The sequence below is a fragment of the Fulmarus glacialis genome, unplaced genomic scaffold, assembly GCF_000690835.1.
Source record: "Fulmarus glacialis isolate BGI_N327 unplaced genomic scaffold, ASM69083v1 scaffold9492, whole genome shotgun sequence".
Classification (NCBI taxonomy): Eukaryota; Metazoa; Chordata; class Aves; order Procellariiformes; family Procellariidae; genus Fulmarus; species Fulmarus glacialis.
Genome location: NW_009197162.1, coordinates 1,619 through 17,049, shown reverse-complemented (window position 1 = coordinate 17,049; position 15,431 = coordinate 1,619). Strand labels below are relative to the sequence as shown.

The 15,431-nt window shown below is 49.4% G+C and overlaps 1 protein-coding gene across 1 annotated transcript; it reads left to right on the top strand.

The window, feature by feature from the left end:
* Positions 1–10,961: 10,961 nt before the first annotated feature.
* Positions 10,962–13,730, top strand: ODF1 (outer dense fiber of sperm tails 1). The gene is made up of 2 exons (XM_009572442.1): positions 10,962–11,200; positions 13,418–13,730. Exons 1-2 carry the CDS (start codon positions 10,962–10,964, stop codon positions 13,728–13,730), a joined length of 552 nt encoding a protein of 183 aa, XP_009570737.1.
* Positions 13,731–15,431: the final 1,701 nt, after the last annotated feature.

The window sequence follows — 15,431 nt, the reverse complement described above, 5'->3', positions numbered from 1 at the left end:
GCTGACACAGCTCCTGTTTCACCACTGCTAAAGGTGGCCCATGCTTAGTGTCCTGAGGTAGGACCTGTACAGCTGCACAGCTCATCCTTCTGGGCCGCTGCTATTGCTGCACCTTGCCAGGGATATCCTCGTTGCAAGCAAGAACTGCTCATCCTTCTTTAAACAGGGAAGAAAAACTTGAGAGAAGGAAGGCAAAATTAGGGTTGGGGTTTTCTTGTCATCACCAGAGCACATGCCTTTTTCCATCTGTGCAGAGAGAAGCTGTCACAGAAGTGATGGGAGGCTGGTGGTGAGAACTGACCACCAGAGAAAGGCATCTTTAGTAGTCTGGAGTGTCCAGCCAATGTTGGTGAGTGGTACAGATTTATTTGGTACCTCATTTCTCACTAAAACTGACAGATTTTTTTCTTCCTAGCAGAACAGATGAGAGTAGAAATGTTTCACATAATCACTGATTTCACTGAGATATGACAGAATTATCAAGCACTTTAAATCTTTTTCAACTTGATATGAAGCCCATAAAATATCAAAACACCAGCATCTAAACAAAGGACTTCAATAAGCTTGGTTTTGATATTTCTATTATGTTCCAATTAGGAATGAAAGGAGATTTGAAATAATCAACATTCTCAAGAAAACGTGACTTCTGAGACTCACGCAGCTCTAAGCATCCTTGCATAAGCCTCAAGAAGCCCGGTGATCCCTGCTGACAGGCAAGTCCCCTCCTGCGCTCAGTGATGCTGCAGCCAGTCCAGCATGCCTGCCACAAAGGGAATTCTCATCTGCATCCTGCTCAGGGTCATCTTCCAAGGCGGCAGCACCAATTGCCAACACCGTCTTTTGGGGGAGTACTTTCTTAAGCACGCTGATGGAAATGCAGAGGTCTTCACCAGCGTTCGAGTAACCTTGGCACATCTCTGACGAGTGAGTAGGCCTTACCTTCATCCTGCAGAGGAGAAAACAAAAGGTGACCTTGGCACATACAAACTATTTTCTGTTGAAGTGAAGATGGATGTTGTAGAAATAAGAGTTCTCATTAAGAGAGTTCTCTCTTCATTGCACTAACACATTGATTTCTACTCCTGCAGCAAAACTGAGTTTCATTTGTAGAGGACTGTCCTGAACAGAAACAGATGTCAGACTATTAACTAACAACATAAAATGCACTTTTTTATAGCAAATAACATTTTTTATTCTTTATTTACGTTTAGGTAGACAAGATACCTAAAATGGAAGAACAAGACCCAGCAAATACACTATGTACTAAACTGCGCAGGCACCAATGGCTCTTGGCACTTGTTTTCAGATGGGAGTCGTGCGCTGCTGGGTAATACCCACCTCTCTCATTCATTCACCTGGGAGCTGGAAAGCACAGATAGCGACTGTCTTCAGCTGCTCCACAGTTTACCTCTCTTCTGGGTGCCAGACTCGCTGTTTACTGAGCTATTTGAACAAAATGGGAGCAGTAGGAATACAGTAATGTTGGCTGAAAACAAAAGCTGAAGCAAGGGGATTTTCAGAGCAGCTTTAGGGCCTGAAGACTACTGCAGTCCTCCTATTTGTGCTATGGAAAGGTGATGTGGGCGCCTGGAAATGCCTCTGGTTGTGACAGAGAGAAGAACTTTCAATTTATCATCAGGCTGTTCTCTTTCGGCATTGCAGCAGCTTTCAGATACTACCTTTGGGAAGACTCTACCTTTGATGGAGGGAGAGAGGAGCTCTTCCATGGCATCACCCCCTCCAAACCTGCATGACGGCAAGCAGCTGCACCGTCTGCACCGCCCCAGCAGCACAGGAGCAATGGCAGGGGCGGCACAGCCAGGCTATTGCAGAGGCTGTCAGACAAGAGGAGCAGTGAGCAGGCAGAAAGCCAGAGCTAGTGGGGAGATGTTGGGACATTTTGGGGTTAGAAAAGGCTCTAGAAAGAGTAAGCTTAGTGAATGAGCACAACTGAGATGCCATGACAGGCACGCCACGGGCTTTTGCTCTCCAAGGTGTGGTGCTGCACGGTGTTTCGGTCAAGATCCTGTGTACACATGGGATAAAGCATCTTTAGCAATGATGCTGGATACTGTGGTGCCCTGAAATGTGCTGGGGAAAGACCTTTAATTGTATTCAAACATGCAGAGCTAGAGTGAATAATACCATGAGCAGGTCAGCAATTAATTAACTGGTTTGCTATAAAAGGGAAGGGTAGCACTCATTTTCTTCCATTCAGCCTGTTTAGACCAGACCTTCTTAGGAAGAAGAATATTTATTCATTTAGGTGTAAGAAAGCATGTCCCTGCTCTCAGGTCCTCGCCACTATGTGCCAGTGGGAGAGCAGAAGTGGAAGAGAGCCCGGGATGATGCGGAAGCATTACTTGAAAGGAAGACACCTTAGGACAGCAGTAGGAAAACAAGGAAAAGAAAACCCTTTTAAAGTTGACTAAGCGTCAGTGTGTCTGAGCAGCAGAGTGAGAAGTGAGTCAGTGTAAAATATTCAATGAATCATTTGAATTTGAATTGAAGGAACTCAGTGGCTCCATTATAAGTTTCAAGTGGAGAAAGAATTCCTTGAGGAAAGACGTAAAAAGCAGTTATTGATATAACATGAGTATCTTTTCCCATGAAGGTTAGAGAGTGTTAAATATGTCGGTAAAACCAAGAGGATATCAAAGGATTGTCTCATTTACATAAACAGTGTGTTGGGAATCCAGAAATACCATCCCCAGGACTTCATTTGACAGGTTTGTATGGGAAGTCAATGCCACTGCGAAGAGCAGGAGGCTGAGCTGGAGCCTGACGCCCTGGGTCTGCTCCAAGGCTTTCAGCAACACTTGGCTGGGCACATAGGTGCACAGTTACATGGCTAATTACTTCCGTTCCATATGGAAATTAGGAGAGGGGAAAATGATCATTATTATCCATTTGAGCACATGGTTACCTGATTTCAGTGTGTGGCTGCAGTGCTCTGCATGCAATTGCACTCTCAGTTAAACAACGTCTGGCTTTCTGTGCGAGGGTTAGTCCAGACTGGGCTTAAAGCGATATCCTTGCACCATGCTTAATAACGTGGTTGGGGTGTTAAGAGATTCTGGCTGATATCTGTAAATCAGTGTGTCAGACACTGTCAAAAGCTGCTAGGTCTGAAAATATATTGACCAAACTCTGAATTGATCGGTACTTGCTGTACTTGATCTGTTCTTGCTCAAAAGAGACCAAGAGAGGCTTTGAAAGAACGGGCTAATCAGGCATTATATTTGGAAGGGCAATGAAGGCAGCAGTGCTTCCAGTCCTTAGGGTTAGATTTTGGGGTTTGGGGGGTTTGGGGTTGGGGTTGGTTTGGTTGATTTTTTGTAAGTTTCGTGTCATTTGGAGTATCTTAAAGTCCATCTCCACAGACTCCCCTGACAAGGTAGACTCTGAGTTGGGGGGTCCCTGACTCCGCGCTGAGGACAGGGAGAGGCAGTCACACCTGGCACTAAGCTGTGATCTGAAGGACATCTCCCAGTTTCCATATCTCCACTCTGCTTTTACATTTTAAGAGAAAGGTTCTCATCTTCATGGGTGTCAGGAAGATCTTGACAACCAGGGACACTAAAGGGCTCAGAAACAAAGAGCCAAAGAACCTATACTGTGTTTGACTTAGCTGTGTTGGGATGTTGTTGCCTTTAAGGTCACTGTGGGAGTGAGTTCAAGGCAATCATCTGTGAGACTGACAAGGGGCAGATCAGAGATGGATGCTGTGGTATATGCACTCCTTCATCCTCCTCCTCCTCCTCACACCAGGTTAGATCTGACTGCACAGCCTCCCTAAGACTGCAGCAGACTCGAAGGAGGAGGATGTCCTATTCCACTGATAAGAAAAGACAATTTCAAAACAGCATTTGCAAGTTAGGCTTGATAGCGGACTCACTTCCTTGATAGCCTCAAATATGTTTCATTGCCTGATCTTAGCAGAAGTCAGAATTCATCTTGACTTCACTGTGCAGGCAAGTTAGGCTTGATGGCGGACTAGCTTCCTTGACAGCCTCAAATATGTTTCATTGCCTGATCTTAGCAGAAGTAAAAATTCATCTTGACTTCACTGTGCAGGGACCTGATTAAGCGGAAGCCTGCATCACACCACAGTGGTTTTACCCTGGTAATTCTTCATGTCCCAGGAACATGCAGCATCCATGTATCTGCATGTTGCCAGCAACTCGCACATTGCATTTACAGCACCGGGTGACTTGCAGTGAAGGAGAACCACTAGAAGACCCTCTTTGCTAGAGGGAGTACTGGGACTACCCCACCAGCAGCTGGAGTAACACACCATGTGGCAGAAGTCCGTCCTTCCCCTAGAGAAATGGAGCTGAGCTGGTTCTTGAAATGCTAGACAGCACACCTTCAAGGTGGAGTTGACCTGTGCTTAAAGCAATTCCCATCCATCCACATACCTTCTCAGCCATGTTTGGTGCCCCTTTCAAGCAAGGCCAGCTAGGCAGACCCACATAAACGTGGGTGCCACTCCCCCATGCCTGAGAAGTCACTAGCTCCGCAGTGGTGATGTTGGCCAAGTCACCTGCACGTGGTCGGTTACTCCTCCAGTGTCTGCCCATAATTACCCGTCCATGCCCAGAAGGGCAGGCAAGCTCTCCCACAGCTCACAGGAAATAATTACAGAGCAGCTCACCTTCCTGCAGCACAAAGCTCTTCCTGATACGTCCCAGAGGCACCGGCAGCATTACTCATGCTGGGTGACGTTTCCCAGCGTGATTCTCACGCCCCGGCTTGGCCATCCAGCCCACTTCCATCTGGGGCTGGTCAAGCCCAGGACAGCACGTCGATGCTGGGGAGCTGGGGAGGAAGGGGAGGAGCGGACGTGGCTCTGGCTGTGGGAAGCAGCCCATCAAGAAATGCTTGTTTAACACATAGCAGATTAACTTGCCTCAGGAGCAAGCTGCTTCTGTAAATTAAATGGCTTCTCATGAGTCAGGAGCCCAGCCCTTTATTAGAGAGTTGTGTATTTTCAGAAATCGCTGAAAAAGTAGCAGGCATTTTGGAGAAGCTGTTTCACACTGGTGTGGCCCCACTTCCCATTTACTTGGCTGGTTCCTGTGCCGCCTCCACAGCTCACCAGCTCCATATGTGGCGCAGCTGGAGGTCGTCCAGCATGGTGCTGCCCTGGAAGAGGTGCCCTCCCACACTGATCCTCCCCTGATAAGGGAGTGAAAGGCAAAGGCTGGTGATTTCTCATGCCAGCTTTGCTGAAGAGATGCCTTCTTAGCAGCTCCACCTGCAATACTCTTCATTCTCTTAAGCTGGAGATGCCTTGAGTCTCCCTTGTTGCTCTGCAGGAGCAGATACAGGTCTCTGGTGGAGACCCAGCAGCCTCAGAAAATCTCTTTTCCTGTTTAGGGTGATGCCTTAAGACATGATACCTGCCCTCAGCAGGTCGACCTCACAGCCGTGGCAGAAAGAGAACTTGCGTGTTGTCGTTGTCTGGTGATATGTGGTGGTAGCACACAGCTAAGGGACTGCCCTCACCCCAGCCCATGGGTAGGCTGGAAGAAGCTGGGGAGTGGGACCTTCATCCTTCACCTGCCTCTAGCCCTGCTCTGTTGAAAGAGGTGAAACCCCCCTGATGGAGTCTGTGGCCACCATCTCTCTCACAAGGCACCATGCGGGCTCTTTTCAGTGCGACAAACACCGCGGTGAGTGGAGTAGCCCATAGCCCATTGTCACCCCAGAGGCTTATGGAAGACCCCATGGCGCTGTGAGCTGATGCCCACTCAATGACAAGCCCGGCGTGTGGGCTTAGCAGGCTTTTCAGGGCTGGGGGAGTTTGAGCACTGAGTTGTTTAAGATATCCTCAGCGACCTCACCAGTCACCTACTCATGGTGACATTGTAGAAGATGCCAACTACACCGCAATCTTTTCAGAGAGAAGCAAGACCATGAAAGAAGGCTGGGAGAAAAGGCAGAGAGAAGGTAGAGGGAGGCAAGACTCACATTCTGAATGGTTTGGAGTGTTTAGCCAAAAAATGATGTCAGTTTATGGGTCATCTATGTACCTCTCTCCAGCCTGTTGAGATATGTCAAGCCTGGGCTCAGAAGGACTCGCTAACATCTCCATTCATCACAGGGTTCCAGACCGTTGGCATGGCATCTGTAACGAAGAAACTTGCTCCATCCAATCTGCTGCTGTTGTGGTATCAGTATTGAGTCACACATTCCCCCCCAACAGGGTGGTTGGTGACAAACCTTATCTTTATGGTTTACCCACCTGGGCAGGTCACTCGCTTCCCAACCTGTCCCCCGTTTCTCTCACTGTACTGGGAGCAGGTGACATCAGTAATTCAGGGATTTTTATTGCTAACATTTGCTGGTTTTTATGTACCAGGCTGAGGTGGGATCTGACTCCTTTGAACCATTAAGACCATGGGTTTGTCTATAACGCCAGCACCCAAAGGGAGTGAAAGCCTGGAAAGAGATACCAGGCAACCCATCCGCTGCCATCGTTTGCCAAGAGAGCCAGATCAGTCTTTCTCCTCTGAATGCTTTTGAGGTTCCTTTCCTAAAAATGACATCCACAGACAATAAACTCTATGGGGACAATATTGGAAATGATCACGTACAACTGAGAATGCTGAAACTAAATTTGTAATACTCAGCTGCTGTAATCTGCAAACAGTGCTAAATGCTAGAAAGAGGCAGCAGCCGCCTTCCAAAACTGTTTTTAAGTACATACGATCAAGAGAGTCACTTGTCACAGCCAAAGCAGGTGCACAGTTCTGCTCAACCCCTAGGAAGTCACAGTAAGGATTATCATCATGTAGATCTTTCTAGAAAGATCATAAAACATAAGATCATCATGTAGATCTTTCTAGAAAGATCATAAAACGTAAGATGAAAAATAACTATTAAGTTGTCTGGTCTAGCCACCCATCCATCTCTTATAAGTGCAAAGTGAATGATTTGCACGGGGAAGACCAAAGATTTAAAGTGGGGGTGTTTTAACTAAAAACAGCAATAGAGGCATGAAAAAAGCACACTGCCAGCATACAATTCTTGCTTAGCTGCTGCAGTAAAGGGAAACAAGGCTACAAATGACTTTCAGAGCTGTGTTATTTCCTTTTGGTTTAAAAACTACAGCCCAGTTTTCAGAGCATTAAAAAAATGTCCTGCGTGCAGTCAGGTTTTTATGATTTTTAAACGCTGATTGAAAATATAAGTGAAGATATGCAGTTGGTGTGACAGTGCCCCCGGGGATGAGCAGCTCTGCACACAGGTGTTTTGGGAAGTCTTTGTAAACCAGTGTTGCTACCCCTGGGTTAATTGATTCCAGAAAGGGCACTCGCTGATACAGCGTTTCATCCTACTGCAGGATTTCCCGGGAGGTTTTGGGACACGGTAAGACAAGGAAAAGCTGTTCCCGAAGCAGGGCCACTGCACGCCAGGAGCAGTGCTGCACGCCGCACTGCAGGCTGCGGTGGTGGGATGGGAAAGGGGGCAGAGGAGGAGAGCAGCAGCTCAGCAAATCTCTGCTTGGCTGATGTGTGTCCACAGACACCTACTTATCCTACGCAGGATGTGCGGTGATGCCCTCCGAGTTTATTTTGCATGCAGGTCCCTCTGCATGGTGCTGAAGGTCGCGGGCTGTGCTGATGCTCTCCAGGTCTGGGAACAAACTCCCTGGGTGAGCCTGCCTGTGAGGAAAAGCTCACACCCCCTGGCATAAAAATGCATCCCAAAGGAGGCAGCACCCCACGGGCACCCCTGCCTGCAGAGCCTCCCCGCTCTCCTGCGGGGCGCGTGGTGAATCCTCAAACCCCCTGATTTCATGCGCCAGGGAGGTTTAACTTCAAATCGCTTTCAAGTTGTTGCTTTTCCTGCAGAAATTTTATTTTGACACACACCCGTGTGTTCGGCATCTTTGCTTCGTAACGGCTCCTGCAGTCCGTACCCCCAGGACTCTGCCAGGAAGGTTTAGCTCGATGCTCGGTTCAAGTGGTCTGCTCCAGATCTCATCTATTCAGACAGGAATTGGTGAACAAAACTTCCTCTGTGAAATAAAGGATTCAGACTCTCACCATGCAAGAGAGACATCCTGAAAGACTCTTTCATGTGGAGCCAAAAAGACTAGAGAATGTCAGAGTTTTAAAGACAAAATACTGCCATCAGAAAGGTATACAGACTTCATACAGGAGGGACCCTTCACACGTTGGCAGCCTTTGAATTCAGCTTTTAAATAAAAGATTTGTCTTCAGACCGAAAAAGTGATGCCTTTTATGAGTAATAAAGCATAAAGCAATTTTTTTTTTTCTGGATGAAACTACCATTCAATATAAAATAAGCTGGCTGTTTTGATTTATTGAAAAGCCAAACTCATATTTCACTTTGGGAAAAGAACACATCATCCAGCTCACCAGTTTGCAGATGCGTGAGAGACGAGGTGCTGTTGAGGCTGGGATTAGCTTTTGTGTCAGCAGGCCAGTCTGAGAGAATATGGTTCCTGTCTTGGGCTACAGCACTTATCAGAGATGATGGGATGGAAGCTGATGGCGAGTATCATTGCTGGGAATTGGGGGTTAAGAAGTTTTGCTTTGTAAGTATGTATTAAGCATTTGGCTTTTAACAAAGGTTTTTCATTGCTGGTATATGCAAATGTAATTAGGTATATGAAGTTATTTGAATGTTTTAATTTATTCTTGCATATGATACACCAATGTTTGAATGTGAGCGATGTCCAACAGGAAGCCTCACGTATTTTTGTCCAACCTGAGATGTGACCTGCTCCCCTCTGTGGTTCCTGCGGTCCTTCTTTTGCACTCCCCTCTCGGCCGCCGGCAGGCCCAGCTCCCTCCCAGCGGTCGCAGGCAGCCCCGCGGGAGCAGCCCCGGGGCCAGTGCGGCTTTGCCTCCTTGGAGGCTGCAGGGGATATTTTCTTGTCTGGAGCTACCTGGGCTTTTGGATACAGCTAATAATTGAAGGCGCTTCCTCCATGGGAAGGTACGAGCAGGTATCAGCAGCTAACAGCCTCCCGAGGGGTCTTCTCCTGCTCTCATAAATACACAGGGACTATGCATTCCCACTGATACTTGATCCACTGCAAGCCCTTAAAGACCAGATTTCCCCAAAACACAAAGGACTCCCCACTCCGGTAGTCTTCTCTTGTTTTTTCTAGCAGTATTACACCCAGGAGGTTTTGGTGTCAATGCTGTTTGCGATTAAAGTACATCACAGGCGCCTTTCAGGGAGCCAGGCAAATCCATCCGTGCCACGAGCATCGCTGACACTGAAACCCATGCGGGTCATTGTCAAGAAAAACTGATGGAACAGCTTGACAGGACACGATGGCTTCAGAAGTCCTCAAGGCAGGAGCTGATGACTGCGGCACCCCTGCCCAAGCTCACTGAGCGAGCAGGCAGCAGATCCCAGCACACACAGGATCTGCAAAGGTAAAACTGTCAGCTCAGATAAGTGCTTGCAGCAGTGCCCTGAGTGCGCGTGGCGCATGTGCCCTCTCTCCTTCTCTGTAAAATAATTGTGGGATGCAGCGTCCTTTTTGCTGTCTTCCATCAACCGAAAGCCTCATGTCACCCACCCTTGCCAAGGCAGCACCTCATTCTGATGCATGGGCAGGTAAAAACTGCAGAGTAACATCTGTAAGAGGGGGAAGCAAATACCTGGGTCTGCTTTTCCTAGCGCCTTGTTTGCTTAATATGGTGCAAGAGCACAATATAAATATTTTTGAAGGTGCATGTTCTCAAAGTGTTCCCAGAAGTACCTTAACTGCAGCTGTCAGTAAGGGAGGTAAAGAGAACCTCCCATTTCTGCACATTTTTAACCATTTGCCTTGTCTTTCCCATTAAAAAAAAAGGGCAGAGAGCTAGCAGGCAGAGGGAAGAAGTTCCTGATGGGAGCAGCGGGTTCGAAGTCACATCTGAAACTTGTAGCTACTGGAGAAAACCCCAGGAGAAGAGAGCCGGCAGGACGGGAAGGCGGGGTGCTCTGCCAGGGACAAGCTGTGCAGGAGTTGCCGTGAGCACTTCACCTTTCCCTGGCACTCGCTGGGGGGCCGGTGGTGCTCCCGGGGTGCCAGCACCCCACAGACCAGCCTGAGTCTGGTGTTCAGACCAAGGCTTCTGGTAGCCTTCACCTAACGCCATGCTGGCTGTCAGCGAAAAATATATGTAGGCATCACACATCCAACGCCTTGTGCAAAGCACTTGCAAAAGGAGGAAAAAACCATAAAAAGCAATTGCAGCTCTCCTTAATTTACACATTTTCTTTCAGGCTGTGGTAAACAGCAGCAAAACAGCGAGGAGGGGAAGGCTGCAGGGGGCTGCAGTTTTGCAGCAGGTTGGCAGCAGCCCGCTGCTGGGTGCACGTGCACGTTTCCCTTCTCCCAAGGCAGTGGTGGTGAGGACCTGGGAATAGGAATCCCCACAAGTTTCAAGAGGAGACCACACTTAAAAGGTTGAGTGGAGACCTGGGCTTTGTCCGTGGGGATTTCTGCCTGGGAGTGGAGAGGGGCGGCTTGCGTTCCCTCTGCGCTGGTGTGCCAGGGCAGGAGAGGGGGATAGCGTGGGCAGCCGTGCTGAAACAATGTTGTGCGTGAAGCCGCACCCAAGTCACGCTCCTGATGGCCCGCGGCTCTGCTGCCCGGCCATTCCGCACATACCCCCGCCATGCCCCAGGCCTCCCAACGTGTCCCCCTCCCATGGGCTCCCCTGGTCCACGGGTGGGTGGGAGCTGCAGTGGCGGGGGCTGTTGTGCATGGACCCAGGCTGTGCTTCCCATGGCGACTGTGGAGCTGTGACGTGTCAGCGGGCCCATGAAGTCATAAGGTACCCGCTGGAAGGCTGCAAGAGTACCTGCGGCTCCGCTCACACGCTCACCTCCAGACAAAACTCTCGAGGCAATTTTTCCCCTTCCGTGAGTGCAGGCTGCCACGGCCGCGCTCATGCCCTGATGCACTTTGCAGTGTGACGATGTCGTTGCACAATCGCCTTTTGGAAGACGCTGAGCGGGATTTGAGGCAGGTGGAGAGAGAGGTGCAGAGGCACATGAGGCTGCTGGACCTGCACCTGCGGCACCTCCGCGAGGAGCTGCCTGCGTCCTGCCCATGCAGCCTGGCCCTGTGCCCCTGCTGCCTGCGCCAGCCCGACCTCTGCCCCTGGGAGAGAAGGGCCCTCGCCGCAAGGCTGGACGTGGAGCGAAAACTGGGCAGGTAACAGATATTTGCCTGCTTTCTATGGGCATCGGCATCCTTTAAGGCAGGATGAAGGGAGGTTTGGCATCGGTATCAGGAGCGAAGGTGGAAACAGATAAGCAGGACGGGAAAGAAATAGCCATTTTTGGAGAAATTAGTTGAAAGGGGAACGGGGAGGCACAGCTTGTTCAGCCCAGCAGCCCGAGAGGAGCCATGTAGGCAGCGCCTGCGCCAGAAGGCGTTTGGACCATGGCATTGGGACATTAACCATCTCGCAAACTGCATCTAAAGTAAAGTACACAACAAGATCCAAGCTGTTCGGCTGTGGAACAAAGTCCATCTTTGATATAAATTCAGTTTAAGTCTGTTAAACACATAATTATCTTCATCAATAGCCAAAACGTGCCTGTATGTGCGGGGGTGCAGCACTGACGCACCACAGACGCGTGTCCGTATTTTCCCACCTCGTACAGTAGGAGGAATAAATCTCGGGATTTCTACATCTCCATTTTGACCATTGGTGTTATGATTTTATTTTGTTAATGGAGTTCAAGATTGACTCTAGTAGAGATAAAACCCAAAGGTAGCCCTACAGGAAGGGAGTTGTTGAATGATAAAACTTTACCATTTGGGTTAAGGCACAACCACAAATTGAGAGACCAGAAGAGCTAAGAAGTCCCTTGGTCATCAGCAGTGGTGGAAGTCTCTTGCTGCATTTGTGGCATTGGTATTTTCTCCCCAAACTCAAGCTTCTGTTTGAGTTAGTTCTCTTGTGTTGCACCTGGAGAGGATGAGACCTTCATCTTGGCAATTAAAAATGTGACATTTTTGTTACCCATCGAGCAACATCATCCCACAGTCTGCCATGTGCGTTACCTACTGGGTGCAATAAAGTTCGAGGAAAAAGGAAAAAAGCCTGACCCTGGGTTAATTTTACACTGACTTCAGCAAAACCAAAAGTTGCTGTGAGGTTACTGTAAACTTGCCCGGTAGCTGCAGCTCACGCAGGGCTGTCGAGTAGCAGATTTCAGATCCCAGGTGTTACAGGACTGGTGTCGGTGTCCAGATTTTCATCAGTGCTTTGGGTACCAGAGCTGGGCAGGTGCAGCATCCCCTTGCAGAATCATTGCACACCAAAATCCCAGTGAAGGAATGGAAATTCAGTCTGACTGGAAGCTGGGGGGTCTCAGGATGGGCCATGGGATGCCAAGGCATGCTCTCCCTGAGTGCCAGGCTCCCCGGCCCTGCCACACTCGGGACAACTTGCTGGTTTGAACATGAGTCCATACCACTGCCACCTGAAACCACACCACAGCAGGATTTCAGCCCATCGCACTGGGGAATTCAGCCATCCCCTTCCCACAAAAAATGCTGTGAAGGACCGACTCTTCTTAGCACATTTATTCTCTCCGACCAGCAATACAAAAAGACCAAAGAGGCAGGTGAAAGAGACAGCTCTCACAGAGCACAGAAAACATATCCCAAAATCAGCACACCAGGTTGAATCATTGCAGGCTTTAAGTAGAATTGCTGAAATGGGTATACCTTGTAACGAACCACTCGTTAGGGATTTCTCACCGTAGTGGTCATGCCCGTTCCCCCACTGCTTGCCCTATTTCCTCTTCCATCACACCCGTTATCTTTTTAATTTGGTGCCTTGTGTCCAATTTAGCTATTATAACTGAGGTGACCCTTCCATTGCCTACTTTACAATTGGTTTGAATAAGAGCCAGCCTTCTGGTTGAGCAGAGTCGCTGTTTGACAGTATTAGAAATCATTTTAATGGCTCAGTGAGCCTCCAGCCCAGCTCTGCAGGAGCATTTTGGATTTTTTTGCCAGATGTGTCTCCTATCCACTGATTGCTTTAAACAAAACTCCTAACTGGAAAATGTGATCTATTGTAACTATCCATTCAAAATGTAGGGCAAGGCATAAGATGGACACACATGGCTTCGTGGGTGTATGTACATGTGAAGGAGGAGCACTGGCTTCTCTGTATTTAGGTGAAAGAACTTTTCAGCTCCACAGTTGCCCCATCCCAAGAGGGGACACTGAAATACTCCTGACTGCAGTGGCATGCAGGTGGGAGCTCCTTCTGATGGTGCAGACACCACCGCAGTTGCTGTGCATGAAGATGGATCCGATCGTTTCCTATTTACTTCTCTTGTCCTTAAGGTTGTCCACCCATTCCTCTGTGAGTTGGACTGAAAGTCTGTCCTCTTGTTTTTATCCCAGCATGCAAAGAAGACTTAACAGGATGTTGAACTCTTCCCGTGATCATAAGCTTTTGGCTTTGATGGACGTGAAGGGTTTTGACCCCGAGGAAGTCACTGTAACGGTGAAAGATGGGAAGGTGAAGGTGTCAGCGGAGCACGAGGAGGAGCACACCACCGCAAGAGGGAAGGAGTATAACTACAGAAACATCACAAGGGAAATCAGCCTGCCGCCGGGGGTGAGCGAGGACGAGGTGACCTACTCGCTGGGACCCAATAGTGTCGTGGAGATCGAAACGGCACACGAGTGCTACCCTTGTCTGCTGAGCCGCTGAGCCGCAGCAGGGAGCAGCACCCGGGCACAGCCGTTCTTCTGCCGCATCCCCCCTCCCCATCGGCTTTAGGTCTGTCCTGCCAACCGTGCGCCAGCAGCTCCTCTTCCGAAATAAAAGACAGCACTTCGAGCAGGTGTGTGTGAGGCTCATTTTGAAGGGGTTTGATGGCAAAACGGGGGATGCCAGCAGGAAAATGCAAAGATGGTTTTGGGCATACTTGGCTGCGGTCACTCACTGGGTACCGAAGGCACGGCTGGAGGTAGCGTGGTTGAGGGCGGGCATTGCTGTTGCGTACAATCTCACGGATTTTAAAGGCTGAAAGGCACCGTTTGTGATCAGTCACATTTCTATAAGAACATGTCTCTCAATCCCACCACTTCCATTTGAGCTAATAGGATATTTCTAGGAAGAAAACCTTGATAATAAACACCTTGAGGGGAGGAGCCTCCTCCCAAAAAACTGAGCTGTGCCGTTTGTCCCCTTGGTTTGGTTCTTGCAGAGGCTGCCCGGCTGGGAAGAGCCATAGTTGAAAGACACAGAGCTTTTCCTTAGAAGACATTGGGACTAGGGCAGAGCACGTACCAGCAGAGGAGCGGGTGACTAAAGCATTTCCTGCTGTAGCCCAGGAGAGAATCGACAGCTCCAAATTAATAAGAAAACATTTCTCATCTTGCAAGAGGGAGAGAATTGTCGATATAATTTCTTCAAGGGGATATGAACAAAAAATTTAACGTCCAAAGTGGGACCTTAGACAACTGCAGCCCTCATTCTCCCTAAGCACAGGAAGCAGCAGGATCAGCGGGATGGGGGTGACACCAAGGGACATCCTTGCAGGGGGATTGCATTTGCTGCCCTGGCCTCAGCACTTGGGCACGCACTCCTGCGGGAAGCAGCGTTAGCTTTCGCTGCAGAAAGGCACATGACAAGACAATATACTTGATGCCTGCATTTGCGAGCCGCCTGGGCAAGCCATCTCTCCAGCCAGCACCACCTGGTTCAGGCTTCATGAGCCTCCGGGGCTGGGGGAGGAAGGTTGCCACCTCTTTTTGTGGTGCACTCCCCCGTGGCAGATTTTCCTGGCGGGGGACCTAACGCTTGAGGTTGTGCTGGTGCAGAAACGAACCTCTGACGTTAACTAACCTGTCAGCAGCAGGGTGGGCAGCCCGCAGGTCGGCACCATGCGGGTGTGATGCCTGCTTGAAACCCCTCAGAAGTGGTGTGTCGTCCCCTGCCATTAGCCTGGCTGAGAAATACAGTTGTCTGCTGTCGCACAGGGGGACCCCAGCCCCCACGGGACCCCCATGGGGGGATGTCACCCTGGAAACACTCACGCCTAAAGAAAACAAAGCCAGTCCTTTCTTTTCAGCCTGCAAACAGCCAGCTCCACTTTCACAATTTACATTCATCTATGAAGGTGGTGAAATCAGAAGGGACGGGTTACAAAGCAGCGAGTCAGTTGTCTGCTGTCGCACAGGGGGACCCCAGCCCCCACGGGACCCCCATGGGGGGATGTCACCCTGGAAACACTCACGCCTAAAGAAAACAAAGCCAGTCCTTTCTTTTCAGCCTGCAAACAGCCAGCTCCACTTTCACAATTTACATTCATCTATGAAGGTGGTGAAATCAGAAGGGACGGGTTACAAAGCAGCGAGTCAGCGGCTGGGAGCACCACGGCTGGGGGGGACCCCCGGGCCCCCCCCC

Excerpts from the sequence above, each read along its gene's own strand:
- ODF1 (XM_009572442.1), top strand. The coding sequence starts at position 10,962 with ATGTCGTTGCACAATCGCCTTTTGGAAGACGCTGAGCGGGATTTGAGG. Across the intron at positions 11,201-13,417 it reads GTGGAGCGAAAACTGGGCAG|CATGCAAAGAAGACTTAACA; the intron begins GTAACAGATATT and ends TTTTTATCCCAG.